The 14880-nt window shown below is 45.1% G+C and overlaps 1 protein-coding gene across 6 annotated transcripts in view; it reads right to left on the bottom strand.

The window, feature by feature from the left end:
* Positions 1–14880, bottom strand: part of GOLGA4 (golgin A4) — a 318629-nt gene that overhangs the window by 270637 nt on the left and 33112 nt on the right. For all 6 annotated transcript variants that reach the window (XM_033930559.1, XM_033930558.1, XM_033930557.1 and 3 more), the window contains exon 2: positions 9752–9850. In XM_033930559.1, the coding sequence (XP_033786450.1) occupies positions 9752–9850 (99 nt within the window). The remainder of the gene's footprint in view (positions 1–9751; positions 9851–14880) is intronic.

Raw genomic sequence — 14880 nt, 5'->3', positions numbered from 1 at the left:
CAACTAAGTTGAGGGCACTACTTAAATCAAGTTGCAGGACTAGTGCACTTATGCCCTGGCTAAACAGGCTATGGAGGGAATCTAGCAGAGAAGCAATAACAGTTTCAGCGCTGTATCCGGAGCGAAAACCTGACTGGTTATCATTCAGAATGCTGAATTTATCCAGATAGGTTACTAGATCCTGGTTGACCAGACCTTCAATCAACTTTGCAAAGAAGGGAATGTTCACAATGGGTCTATAATTTGATGTCAGGTTGATGGAATCTTTGGGATTTTTTACAATCGGAGTGATTAGGATCTAACTAAACTAAACCTTAGGTTTGTATACCACGCCATCTCCACAAGCGTAGAGCTCAGCATGGTTTACAGAGTTAGGAAGAAAGGAACTCCAATGAAGGGTTATAGGAAAGGAACAAGAAGAAAGAGAGAGACAAGCATCCCAGAGAGCAGGAGGTGTTAGATTTTGAAAAGAGCCAAGTTTTCAGGTGTTTGCGGAAGAATTGGAGGGAGTTTGAATTTCTGAGCGGGGATGTGAGGTTGTTCCAGAGTTCTGTGGTTCTAAAGGGGAGGGATGTTCCTAGTTTTCCTGCGCGAGATATACGATATACCTTTTGTAGAAGGGAATGATAGTTTCAGTTTTTGGGAAGATCTGGTGGAGTTAGGGTTAGAGGAGTTCCAAAGGAGTGGAATAACGGGAGGAAGGATGCCGTGTAGAATCTTGAAGGCTAAGCAAGCACATTTAAAGAGGACTCTGGAGTGGGGAGACGTGGTCGAACTTGCCTTTTGCGAAAATAAGCTTAGCCGCGGTGTTATGAATTAGCTGAAGTCTATGGAGGTTTTTCTTAGTTAGGCTCGGTCCAAAACTAGATCACCTACCTACCTCCATCCCACTACCCTCTGGCTCCTCTCTGCAGCTTGAGTTCTCGAGCAAGGTCTTGGGCATCATCATTGATTCCACATTGTCCTTCAATGACCACCTCCAATCCTTGGTAAAAAAATGCTTTTTCAGCCTTCACATGTTGAGGAAAGTTAGATCTTGCTTCCATCAAAAACATTTTACCCTCCTTGTCCAATCCATCATCCTCTCCAGATTGGACTATTGCAACTCTATCTACTTAAGCCTAACTAAGAAAAATCTCCACAGACTCCAACGGATTCAGAATGCAGCGGCCAAGCTCATCTTTGCTAAAAGTAAATTTGACCATGTCTCCCCGCTCCTGGCCAAGCTCCACTGGCTTCCGATAATCGCCAGGGTCCACTATAAATGCGCCGTTTTAACTTTCAAAATCCTATAAGGTATCCTCCCTCCCTTTATCCCTCTTTCTTGGAATTCCTCAAACCCTAATACCACCAGATCCTCCCACAAATTAAAACTATCCTTCCCCTCACTAAAAGGCATTTCCTACACAGGAAAGCTAGGGACCTCCCTCCACTTCAAAATCACTGAGCTCTGGAACAACCTTACCTCCCCTCTTCGGAACTTGAGCTCTCTCCAAGTTTTCCGCAAACATCTGAAAACCTGGCTTTTCTCAAAAGATGAAAGTCTCCCTCCAACTTAGGAATCAAGGAAACTCTTATATCTTGGCATCCCAAGTCCTCTAAATTTTCTTCACACTTCTACCTCTAACCCTCTGTTGTAGTTCCTTCCTATTTCTCCTACTGTAAACCGTGTTGAGCTCTACAAATGTGGAGATGATGCGGTATACAAACCCAAGGATTAGATTAGATTAGGCTTATAAAGAGTTGCAATAATCCAGTCTAGAGAGGATGGTGGATTGAACAAGGACGGCGAAGTGAGAATGATGAAAGCAGGATCTCACTTTCCTCAGCATATGAAGGCTAAAGAAGCATTTTTTTACCAAGGAGTTGAAGTGGTCATTGAAGGAGAGAGAGGAGTCTATGATGATGCCCAGGACTTTGCTTGAAAACTCGAGCTGAAGAGTGGGGCCGGAGGATAAAGGGATGGAGGTGGGTAAATGATCTAATATTGGGCCAAGCCAAAGTAATTTTGTTTTGGACTCATTCAGTTTCATTTGTACGGATTGGGCCCAGGATTGGAGGTTCATTATACATGCGGATATGTTCTCAGCGAGGTTAGTGAGGTTCGAGTCTGTCTCGAGGAGAATGAGGATGTCGTCAGCATAGGTGTAGAGAGTTTCTAAGGGGGGATAGGTGGAGGAGTTTCAGAGAGGACATGTAGATGTTGAAAAGGATAGGAGAGAGGGGTGAGCCTTGCGGGACTCCACATATCGGCTTCCAGGGGGAGGATGAGGTGCCGTTTATGTTAACGGTGTAGGAAACGTAGGAATTTCGAGAACCAATCTAGGACTGTGGAGCTTATGCCTATTTCGGAGAGTTGGAAGATTAGGATATGATGGACGACGTCGAAAGCTGCGGAGAGGTCGAATTGTAAAAGAACAGCAAATTTATTGCGGGAATGGAGTTGTTGCACCTTGGAGATTAGTGAGGCCAATAGGGATTCGGTGCTGAAGTTGGGTCTGAAGCCGAATTGGTGGGGTAGGAGAATAGAGAATCTTTCTAGGTAGGATGAGAGTTGAGTGGATATGATAGATTCTAACATCTTAGTTAGGAGAGGGATGTTTGCTATTGGGCGGTAATTGGATGGTATGGAGAGGTCAAGGTCGGTCTTTTTCAGTAGGGGGATCAGTGCAATATGTCCCATTTCGGAGGAGAAAAGGCCCGATGTTAGGGCAGAGTTTATAAGTTTGGAGAGGGAAGTGATGGCCTGTGTAGAAATATTCTCAAATAGGTAGGAGGGGAAAGGATCCAAGGTACACTTGCAAGTTTTTAGTTTGAGGCAGAGTTTCGAGACTTGCGATTCGGAAACAAGCTCAAAGACGGTCCAGGATCTGTCAGCTGGAATGGGATTGGAGACAGGTAGGGTAGGGTTGAGGTCAGTAGAGGTCGGGGAGATTGTAGGAGACTGTAGGAGGGAAGGAGCATCTTAGGGATCTGGCCTAGGTCCTCAGGAAAAGTGCCTGACTGTAAAAGGGAAGAGAGCTAAGTGTGTAACTTGGTTTTGAAGGTGACCGGGGAAACTTTCATTACATTTGGTGGGCAACAGTCTAGTTTGCAGTGGGAATTAGCGTTTTTTGAGTAAAACTTGCAGAATTGTTGCTAGGTAGGGATGATAAAATTGTTCCAGAATAGATCAGCCCTAGGTTCGTCTTTAAGCTGAGCAACTGGGTAGTTCAGATGGTTGGTTGTGACGACCGGTAGGGTGGATCTCAGATTGGAGATTTTACTGTTGAAAAACTGGCCGGTGGTGGGGAGTCTAAGGTAGGATGGGTTAAGGTCTGAATGTCGTTAAGGTTGTTGACTATTTTGAAAAGATTTTTGATGTCGGGGTTTGGGGAGCTGATTTTTAGTGCGTAAAAGTTAGAGCGTTTGGTAGTTATAAGTTTTTTGTATTTTTTTTATTTTGTTCTCCAGTTGGCTCTCTCTTTACTATCACCAGATTTCAGCCATTGTCTTTCAAGTTTTCATAATTCCCGTTTCACTGATCCTAGTTCGGCATCAAACCAGCCATCCAAATTTTGTTTTTCATTTTCCTTGTTTTAATGGGGGCCATTTTGTTTAGGATCTGCATGCTCGTGTTGGTCCAGGAGTCAACCGTAAATGAGTCGGGATCTGGGTTGGAAGAGATGTCATAGTGTGACCAGAATTCCACTGGGTTTATCAAGCCTCTTGTGGATATCACTTTCTTAGTCCTTTTTGCCAACTTGGGATTGGATGGGTGATGCCTTGCTTGCCAGTTAAGTTGAAAATTGCATAATCGGTGGTCTGACCATAGGGAATCTGTCCAGGTGGCTAGCTCCCAGAGAATCTTGGGGTAGACTTGATCTTTGGAGGAGAAGGTTACTAGGTCTAGTTGGTGACCTTTATGATGGGTTTTTTCAGGGGTCGGTACGAAGAAGTCTAGAGAGGTGATGAGGGATAGTAAATCTTTAGTATCACTCTGCTCTGCCTGTTCTAGGTGAATGTTCAGGTCACTGATCAGTAGGTTGTAGGGACCTGTAATTGAGTTTGTGAGGAGGAATTTGGAGAAGTTGTCTTTAGCGGTGGACCATTTCTTAGGAGGGATGTAAAATAGTGTGATAATTAAGCCATCTTCTAGCTCAGCGGTCTCAAACACGCGGCCCACAGGCCGCATGTGGCTCTCCAGGATTTATTTGCGGCCCGCGGTCTAGATGCGATCAGCAGCATTTCTCTTCCCCTTTCCCTTCCTTTTGGAGCAGCAGCGTGTCTGGCCGGCTCGTTCCGTTCAAAGCCGTGGGTTGGCGGCTCCTCGCGCTATCCACTCCTGCATCGGAAGCCTCTCTGACGTCACAACATCAGAGAGGCTTCAGACACAGGCGCGGATCTCGCAAGGAGCCGCCACCCGTGGCTTTGAATGAAACGAGCCGGCCAGACACGCTGCTGCTCTAACGGAGTGGCAACAGAGGCTGCAATACCCAAGGGGAGTGCCTAGGAAGAGAAGTAGCCAGGGCTAAGTGTTTCCCCAGGGTGGGAAACTGTACCCAGTCAAGTCAGCTTCCAGAAGTTAATGATTGAGGCTGGCTCAATCTAGGGAGGTGAGGCCCTGGCCTAGGGCGCTAGTGATAAAGGCTGCCAAAATGCAAATCTGGTTTACCTTCTAGAGCAGCGGTCTCAAACCCATGGAGGGGTAGGGAGAGATGCCAGGGCATGGGGGAAGAGAAGGAGACAGATGCCAGACCAGGGGAAAGGAAGGAAGGAGGGAGGGAGAGAAAGGAAGGAAAGAGATGCCAGACCATGGAAATAGGACGGAAGAAGAGAGAGATAGGAAGGGAAGGCAAGACATGGAAACGTAGATTTTGAAAAGAAAGCAGAAAAATTGAACATTAAGTTAATGCCAAAGATGGATGCAAGGCAGAAATTTAAGACGGAGAGAAAAACAGTCAAAGGACAAGAAGGCCCTGGAAACATAGTTGAAAGCACAGAAAAATAAAGTCACCAGACAACAAAGGTAGGGAAAATGATTTTATTTTCAATATAGTGATTGAAATGTGCCAGTTTTGAGAATGAAAAGATATTAAACTTTAAATGTGAGGGATGCAGAAAAAATAGAGTACTTGGAGGGCCACGGAAAAAAATAGTTAATGTCTTATTAAAGAAATGACAATTTTGCATGAGGTAAAACTCTTTATAGTTTATATATGTTTCTTTTTAACTGTTAAAGGAAAGTTTTATAAATTATAAAGAGTTTTACCTCATGCAAAAATGTCATTTCTTTAATAAGACATTAACTATTTTTTTCTGCGGCCCTCCAAGTACCTACAAATCCAAAATGTGGCCCCGCAAAGGGTTCGAGTTTGAGACCACTGTTCTAGCTGGTCTGACTGGAGTTTACAGGAAAGAATTTTGAGATCCATTGAGAATTTCGAGGCTAAGATGGTGAACTCGAATGAATCTCTTGCTATGATGGCTAGTCCTCCCCCTCTTCCCCTGGTTCTGGGTAGAGACGTAATTTTAAACCCAGGTGGTAAACACTCACGAATTATAATATCGTTGTCGGAGATCAACCACGTTTCAGTTAAGAGGACAAAGTCAGGGTTGGTCTCCTCTAGCCAGTCTTTAACTAGCTGAGCTTTGTTCCTGATAGATCGGATGTTTAAGTAGAAACCTTGAACCTTTTGGTCGTGGGGAGCGTCAACATGAACTGAGTGGGAAATTTTCCTCAACGATCGGTGTTTTTTACTGTGAGGTTTCTTTGGTTTGCGTGAGGGGGGAACAATCGGGATTTGGAAAGGGCCTCATTCAGAACAGTAAAGAGTGAAGAGTTGGGCTGGCCTATGGTGTTCTGGATTGGTAGGGCGAGGCCTTATGAGGATTGGAATCGGGGTGGAGAGTAGTGCCTCAGTCAACCAGCTTTTGTAACAAGACCAATAAAACATGAGAAATAATGTTAGGTGGTTGAGTATAGAAGCCATCATGCATTAAGAGATACTACAGGATTTAAGATAGCTTTGTCTGGAATAGATAGTAGAATAACCATGCAAAGTACTTATCAGTTTGTCCAAAGGGTTTTTGTCCGCTAGGTTTGGAGTAGTCAGTTTGGCCAGTGGAGGAGGCTTCTAATGTTTCCAATGCTCCACTCAGACGCTTCAGGTGCCTCTGCCGTGTGCCTTTGCTGGCGCGCCGCTGCCGCAGTAGGTTTCCAGTAGCTCCCCGCAGGATCGGGGGAGGGGCGGAGCAGGACCCACACGCCCCAAAGGAGTGGGGCCCTGCAAACTAGTTGGCCCACTGGGTTTCAGTGCGGGAAGGAGGCTTCCCGTTGCCAAAGTAGTTGTTTTTTTTTTTAGTTGCTCCCCGCTGGATCAGGGGAGGGGCAGAGCAGGACCTACACACCCTGAAGGAGTGCGGCTTTGCAAACTGGTCGGCTCGCTGGGTTTCGGTGCGGGAATGAGGCTTCCCGTTGCCGCAGTTTTTGTGGAGATCAGTGCCGCTGAAGTAGAGTTAGTAGCCTCCGCGGCGCTCTCCGGGCTGAACTCTCCGCTGTGGCTCCCGGGTGCACGGTTGCCTCTCCAGTCTTGGTCCTGGTCCCTCCATTTCTCAGCTGCGTTCGGGCGGGGATCGACGCTGCTGCAGGCGGCGGCTGTGATCGGGCGGGGGGGCAACGCTGTCGTGGGTAGTGGTGGAGAGCAACGCCGCTGCAGGTGACAGCGGCCCCCGCGGCGCTTTGACCCAAGTTCTTCGCCGCTGCGTACGGCTCTTCGCCTCAGCGTGTGAAGGCGGAAGGAACGTTGCCGACCGGCCCAGGTGGGCAAGCAGTCGACCAGGCACCAAACAGTCGGCCACACGCCAAGAAGGTTCGCTGGAAAGCGTGAGCAAAACGGAGGAGTCAGCTTAGTAACTAAACTAAGACTAAATTAAAAAGAATTACAAAAATGAGTCGGTTTAGTGAAAAACTAGAAGAAATAACAAAACGAGGAGCGATGTCCGCTTAGGCGTCTGTTCTCAGCGCCATCTTACTCAATGTGAAGCTACAGATTACAGGTTTCATTGGTCAGACAATCGAATTAAATATCTTGGTGTATATTTCGGTCCCACTTTGGAAGAAACTTCTGCTTATAATGTTGAATATATTACATCCATGGTCCGGGATCTTGTCAACCGCTGGTTCCCTCTTAATCTAATGTGGTGGGGTCATTTGGAATCCATAAAAATGATGATTTCCCCTAAAGTTAATTATGTTCTTAATATGCTTCTGTTCCTGCTACCAAAATCCTTCTATACCTCCTTAGATTCCATTCTCTCTAAGTTTTTATGGAATATGAAACAGCCACGTATTGGACTACAGAAACTTAAAGCTAGTAAGGCTAATGGTGGTGTTGGTTTTCCTTGCTTCTATCACTATCATATCTCCTTTCTGCTCTGCCAATGTTCATCATGGTCAATGAATTTAAACAATACAGAATCACCATGTTGGCTTTTGCTTGAACAAGCTAAATACGGTATACAATCCTTGAATCTCATTGTAGACATGGAAGTCCCTTCCTCTTTCAAGTCATACGCCATTTTCACTTCAGCTAAATCAGCTTTCTCCTTTCTGGATAGTCTTATGGACGTTAAATGGTCTTCCTTTCTTCATACCCCCATTTGGAATAATCCACTGATTAAAATACAGAACTCCACAGTCTCTTGGCATATTTGGCAATAATGTGGGATTTGGTCGCTTAAGTATATATGCAAACATCAAACCTAGATGGAGCTTCACAGAGTTGGTCACACTAAACAATCTTCCTATTAGTCAACAATTCAGGTGGTTACAACTTACTCACTGTCTGAGGAAGGCTTTCCCTATATTAGAGACTCTTCAGGATTCGCCAGATTTGCTGACTTTTATGCACAAACTCTCAACACTACACTCCAAAGGCGTGGTGGCCTCTTTATGGTATAAATTCATAAAATTGAAAAAATTTGTGATTCAACCCGTTAACTCCTCAAAGTGGTTTGATGATTCACACTTTATAGCAGATGCCGATTCCTGGTCAAAAATATGGTCACATTGCTTTAAATCTCTTAAATCCTCCTCTTTGCTCCAATTGATGTATTTTCTAGTACATAGGGCCACATGGACGCCAGTTCCCTCCAACAAGATTAATGCTAATCTACCTTCTACATGTTGGTCCTGTGGTACTTATACTGGTACTTTAGTTCATTTGCTTTTCTATTACCCCTTACTCCAAAGTTACTAGTGTTCGGCGTACTATCTCCGATATTTTCTCTATACAAACAGACATTGACTTTTTTCTTATATTGTTTGGTAATTATGAAGGCATTCTATTATGCCGACTATTATGGAGCCCAGCTCTTCCGCATTTTAATGGCGCTGGCTCTCCAGAACATCCTATATAATTGGAAAAATCTGGTTAATGTTGAATATGTGTGGTGGAACTCTGTATGTTTAATAGCTAAATATGAAAAAAATCAATGCTGAACGACGCAATGCTTACAAATCTTATTGTAACATTTGGTCATCAATATTATCTTACTATAATATGGATCTCAATGCATAAACTTGGCCTACTTGGTATGCTCAATCTCATAACTTATGTACATTTTCCCATACTACTAAGTGTACTGACAGTGTCATCATTTCTTGCTAATAGCTTACAGCTTGTTTATAACATATTGATGCATAATCCTTTAAGCTGCTTGTGTACAATCCCTACTATTGTTTTTTTAATGCTCTGTTGTGACATGACCATTACTTCATTCTATGCTTGAAAATAAATAAAACATTTTGAACTTAAAAAAAATATATATGATTTAAAAACCCACAAAATTAAAATAAACAGTCACTTTTAATTCCAAAAAAGTATAAAATTCTAATGCAAAAACATATTTCGGAACGAAACAGTAGTGGTGTAGAGGAGAAAAGAATGAGTGAGTTCTCAAGCAGAGGATCAAAACAGTTTTATAAAGAATAAAGAGACTTGAGTCCATGTCCAGCTTGATCACTAAGTAGAGCAGGTGGTTGCCTTGGGGAAGGGTGTCAAACAGCAGCTGCAGTAATAAAACAATTGTCCTGACAGCCACACTAACAAAAAAAAAAAATCAGTAGCCACAGGGAAGATAATCAGTTTTCAAACTGTCCATTTATACATATACATGACTTTTGGAAATAAGTCACAGAGTGAATTCAATGAATTCAAATACAGATGCTTTAGTATGAAAAAATTTCTACATGTTGTGGAAATTCTAGACTATTAGACCACATTTTGATGTTTCTTCTTTCAAAGTGTTGGTACAGTCATTATTTCTAAGTATTCTGGATTACTCTAATACAGTGTTCCCCGGTCGTTCGCTGTCAGCAGTTCGCGGTCCTGGTCATTCGCAGTATTTTCCGACCGCGAACCACCGACAAGGAGAGGGCAGCGGGAGAGGCAGGAGAGAGCAGCCGGAGCGCCACAAGTGCAGGAAATCACTCGCGGTATACTCCGACCGCCTCTTCCTGCACTAAGTCAGACCTTGTCCAATCAGGAGCTGCTTTCTCAAGGTAGTAGCCGAGGGAGGGCTTAAGAATTAAAACTTTAAATGCGCTACAAGATTATTCAGTTGAAGAAAATCCAGAAGTGTACGTAAGTGTGAACAAAACTTTATAGTTAGAAAACCAATCATCATAATATGTAATAATATACTACAGTACACGGATATTGTTTAAAAAAAAAAATCAACAAAAACAAGGAAAAATTCCTGAACTGACCTCTCTGTCTGGTGTTAAAGAGCCTTCATCCTGCTGATCTGTCAGTGAAGAGGTACGGCTCCTGTTCCCAGTTGCTGGTGGAGATGATTTAGGAAAGCTCTGTGAAGAGAGGAAGGACCAAACAGAAAAGTTAAGGAATTAGGAAATCTGCAAGAATTACTGCCTTTACACAAAAAGGTATCTACATCACTTGTAAGGAACAGCCAATTCTAGTCTTGACTACAGAGATAGGGAGATGCTACAAAGGATGGAAGCCCATTTTTTCCTATTTTTACAGGCAAACCTGCTTATTATCACATTCAAGGGACAGTTCAAATCCTGTGATGTTAAGAACAAATTAAGTCTTACCTAATCATTTTTATTTCTTTAATCAGGGACACTGCTCTGAACCAATGGGTTATCATCCTTTCCTACCAGCAGTCAAAGTTAGAGAAAACTGAATTCTACCAATGACATCACTGTATAAACTGGGGTTCTCCCTGGAACAGCACAGTTACTTACCGTAACAGGTGTTATCCAGGGATAGCAGGCAGGTATTCTCACATATGGGGTGACGTCATCGATGGAGCCCGGATGCGAACGCCTCACAAGCAGACTTCCTTGAAGAAACTAGAAGTTTCAAGTCACCCACACCGTGCATGTGCGAGTGCCTTCCCGCCCAACGCAGGGCACGTCTCCTCAGTTCAGATAGCTAGCAGAGAAGCCAACCAGGGGAGGTGGGTGGGTTGTGAGAATAGCTGCCTGCTGTCCCTGGATAACACCTGTTATGGTAAGTAACTGTGCTTTATCCCAGGACCAGCAGGCAGGTATTCTCACAAATGAGTGACCTCCAAGCTAACCAGAATGGGATGGTGGAAGTGTTGGCAATTTAGGAGAATAAATTTTGTAATACTGTTTGGCCAAACTGTCCATCCCGTCTGGAAAAAGTGAGAAGTGAAGGTATGAACCGAGGACCAAGTAGCAGCTCTACAAATTTCCTCAATAGGTGTAGATCTGAGGAAAGCTACTGAAGCTGCCATAACTCTAACCTTATGGGCTGTGACTTTACTGTGAAGGGTTAATCCAGCCTGGGCATAGCAGAATGAGATACAAGCCACCATCCAATTGGCGATGGTACACTTAGAAATAGGATGGCCCAACTTATTGGGATCGAAGGAGACAAAAAGTTGAGGAGCAGTTCTGTGTGGTTTGGTGCGTTCTAAATAGAAGGCCAAAGCACATTTACAGTCCAGAGTATGAAGAGAAACTTCTCCAGGATGAGAATGAGGCTTTGGAAAAACACTGGAAGAACAATGGATTGGTTGAGATGAAATTCCGAGACCACTTTAGGGAGGAATTTAGGATGAGTACGAAGAATCATTTTGTCATGATGGAAGACTGTGAACAGTGGATCAGCAACTAAAGCTTGCAGCTCACTAACTCGTCGAGCAGAAGTGAGGGCTATAAGAAACATCACTTTCCAAGTGAGATACTTCAGATGAACCTTATCAATTGGTTCAAATGGAGGCTTCATGAGTTGAGTAAGGACAACACTGAGATCCCAAACCACAGGAGGCAGTTTGAGAGGAGGTTTGACATTGAAAATTCCTTTAATGAATCAGGAAACCACTGGATGAGCAGAGAGGGGTTTCCCTTCAATAGGCTGATGGAAAGCCGCAATTGCACTGAGATGGACTCAGATAGATTTGAGGTCAGAATTGGATAAGTGCAAAAGGTAGTCCGAAACAGAAGATAAGGAGGAATGCTGAGGCTCCTTATGATGAGAAAAACACCACGTAGAAAATCTAGTCCACTTTTGGTGATAGCATTGTCTAGTGCAGGGGTCTGCAACCTTTAAGACATAAAGAGCCACTTGGATCCGTTTTCGAAAAGAAAAAAAAACTTGGAGCCGCAAAACCATTATAAAACAAATCTAACACTGCATATATTGTTTCTTATCTTAATGCTATATACAGGATCACTAAATTGAAAATAAAATCATTTTTCCTACCTTTGCTATTTGGTGATTTCATGAGTCTCTGGTTGCACTTTCTTCTTCTGACTGTGCATCCAATCTTTCTTCCTTTCTTTCAGCCTCCTGTATGTTTCCTCTCCTCCAGACCTCATTCTCTCCCCCAACTTTTTCTTTCTGTCTCCCTGTTCCCCCTTCTTTCTGTCTCCGTGCCGTCCCCCAAGCCACTCGGTTTGCTGCCACCGCAATTGGGGAACAGCCCCCAAGCCACCGTCGTCCCAAGCTTTCCCTGCAGAAGTGTTGCGCTGACCAGCATTCCGCTCCCTGACGTCAATTCTGACGTAGGAGAGGAAGTTCCGGGCCAACAAGGCATTTCTCCTCATTCCATCCAGCCTGAGCCCCATCTCTCCTTGATCCAGCATTTCCCTTCTGTGTCTGTCAGAATTACCATTCCACCTATTTTCCAGCATCACCCTTCTTTGTGTCCATCTCACCTATATCCCTATCTCACCACTTTTTCAGAATCTTCATTTGTCTCTGTCCTTATCTTTACGCCATGTTCACCATTTGCCCTTTCAATGTCTTTATCTCCCCCCACACACTTTTTCAGCATTACTTCTATGTCTCTATTTCACCTCCTCTTCATGTCCCCTCTGTATCTCTATCCTTATTCAGTAGGTCCTGCTTACCCTTTCTCTTCTTTGTGTCACTATCTCCATTTTCAGCTTTCCCCCCTTTTCCTTTGTTACTGCACCCTGTAGCTAGAATCTTTCCACCCTCCCTCCACTCCGGCCCAGCCCAGTATGGAATATTTCCTTTTGTTTCCCTCCCCTCTCTCTTTCTCTCTCTCTTCTCCTCCCTCACCCACGAGTCCTGCATCTGGCCCTCTCCCTTCTACCTGCACCTGGCAACACCCCCCTGCTCTGCGGCTCTCTTCAGCAACTCGTCAGCAGCAGTGATCAAGACAAGCTGCCGACATCGAGGCCTTCCCTCTACGAGTCCCGCCTTTGTGGAAAAAGGAAGTTGAAACAAGCGGGACTCGCAGAGGGTAGGCCCCAACGTCAGAAGCTTGTGTCGATCGCTGCTGCTGAGTTGCCGAAGAGAGCCGCGGAGCAGGGGATGTGGCCGGAAGCAGGTAGAAGGGAGAGGGAGATAGGAAGGCCGTAGATCTCCGGAGCATGACACCGACCCCGGCCAGGATGATTTCTTTTTCAGGCGTGCACCTTACAAGTCCAGCGTCGCGGCGGGAAATAGCCATGCTGAGCAGTGAGCTCAGCACTACACAGATGAAAGCCTTGCTTGCTGATTGGTCCGGCGGCACGGCGGGGCGGGGCCGCCGGACCAATCAGCAAGCAAGGCTTTCATCTGTGTACGTGCTGAGCTCACTGCTCAGCATGGCTATTTCCCGCCGCGACGCCGGACTTGTAAACTGCATGCCTGCGTGACACACTACCGGAGCCGCAGCAAAGGTGGAAAAGAGCCGCATGCGGCTCTGGAGCCGCAGGTTGCCGACCCCCGGTCTAGTGGTAGGCTTCCTAGAGGCTTCTAAAACATCTCTCACAGATTGAGAAAACTGAAGAGGGGTTATGTTGAGAGGTACCAAGCTGTCAGGTGTAGAGACTGCAGGTTGGGATGAAATAGAGATCTTTGACTCTGTGTAAGCAGAGAAGGAAAAACTGGTAGAAGGTATGGCTCCCTGCTGCTGAGTTGAAGTAGAAGGGAGTACCAAGGTTGTCTCGGCCACCGAGGAGCAATTAGAATCATGGTGGCATGGTCGTTCTTCAACTTGACCAGAGTCTTGAGAATGAGAGGGAATGGAGGGAATGCTTAGAGGAAAAGATTCGACCATTCCAGAAGAAAAGCATCTGCCTCGAGGCGATGAGGAGAGTATATCATGGAGCAGAATTGAGGCAGTTTGTAGTTGTAGGGAGCTGCAAAGAGGCCTACTTGAGGCATACCCCACAGTGAAAAAATGTTATGAAGAGGGGCGGAATGGAGTGTCCATTCGTGAGGCTGCAGGAGACGACTCAAGTTGTCCACCAAGCAATTCTTCGCCCCTTGAATGTAGACAGCTTTGAGAAAGGTGTTGTGGCGGATTGCCTAGTCCCAAACCTTCAGAGCTTCTTGACAAAAGGAGGCAGAACCCGTCCCTCCTTGTTTGTTGACATAATACATGGCGACTTGGTTGTCCGTCCGAATGAGGACTACTTGGTCGTGAAGCAGATGTTGAAAAGCATTGAGAGCTTTGAGGATCGCTCTGAGTTCCAACAGATTGATATGACACTGACGATCCGTACTGGTCCAGAGGCCTTGAGTACAGAGACCATCGAGATGAGCGCTCCAAGCATAGGTCGAAGAGTCTGTCGTGAGGACCTTCTGATGGGGGGGGGCGTTTGAAAAAGCAAGCCTCTGGAAAGATTGGAAGAGAGCTTCCACCAACAGAGAGACTTCTTCAATGAAGGAGTGACTGAGATGTGTTGAGAAGGAGGGTCGCAAACTTGCGTCCATTGAGATGCCAAGGTCCACTGAGGAATTCTGAGGTGAAGTCTGGCAAAAGGAATCACATGTATTGTGGAGGTCATGTGACCCAGAAGTACCATCATGTGTCTCGCTGAGATGGAAAAGCGGGAAGACACTGTATGACAGAGTTGAAGAAGAGCTTCCAGACGTTGTTGTGGAAGGAATGCTCTGAGTTGGACAGTGTCCAGAACAGCTCCAATGAACTGTAGATTCTGTGAGGGCTGAAGTTGTGATTTGAGAAAGTTGATTTCGAATCCCAGACTTTGTAGGAACTAGGTAGTCTGTTGGGTTGCTACAATAACCCCTTGAGATGTGGAACCTTTGATGAGCCAGTCATCTAGGTAGGGAAATACCTGAAGACCATGATTCCGTAGAGCTGCTGCTACTACTACCAGGCACTTGGTGAACACTCTGGGAGACGAGGCCAGGCCGAAGGGTAGTACTCTGTATTGAAAATGCAGATTCCCCACCCGAAATCTGAGGTACTGACGGGAAGCCAAATGAATGGGGATATGAGTGTAGGCCTCCTTGAGATCCAGAGAGCATAACCAGTCGTTCTGCTCTAGAAGGGGATAAAGGGATGCCAGAGACAACATGCAAAACTTTTCTTTGATTAGAAATTTGTTGAGAGCCCTGAGATCCAGAATGGGTAGCAGAT

Source organism: Geotrypetes seraphini, chromosome 2 (assembly GCF_902459505.1).
Source record: "Geotrypetes seraphini chromosome 2, aGeoSer1.1, whole genome shotgun sequence".
Taxonomy (NCBI): Eukaryota; Metazoa; Chordata; class Amphibia; order Gymnophiona; family Dermophiidae; genus Geotrypetes; species Geotrypetes seraphini.
The sequence above is the reverse complement of the archived record's forward strand: the minus strand, read 5'-3'. Positions and strand labels throughout refer to the sequence as shown.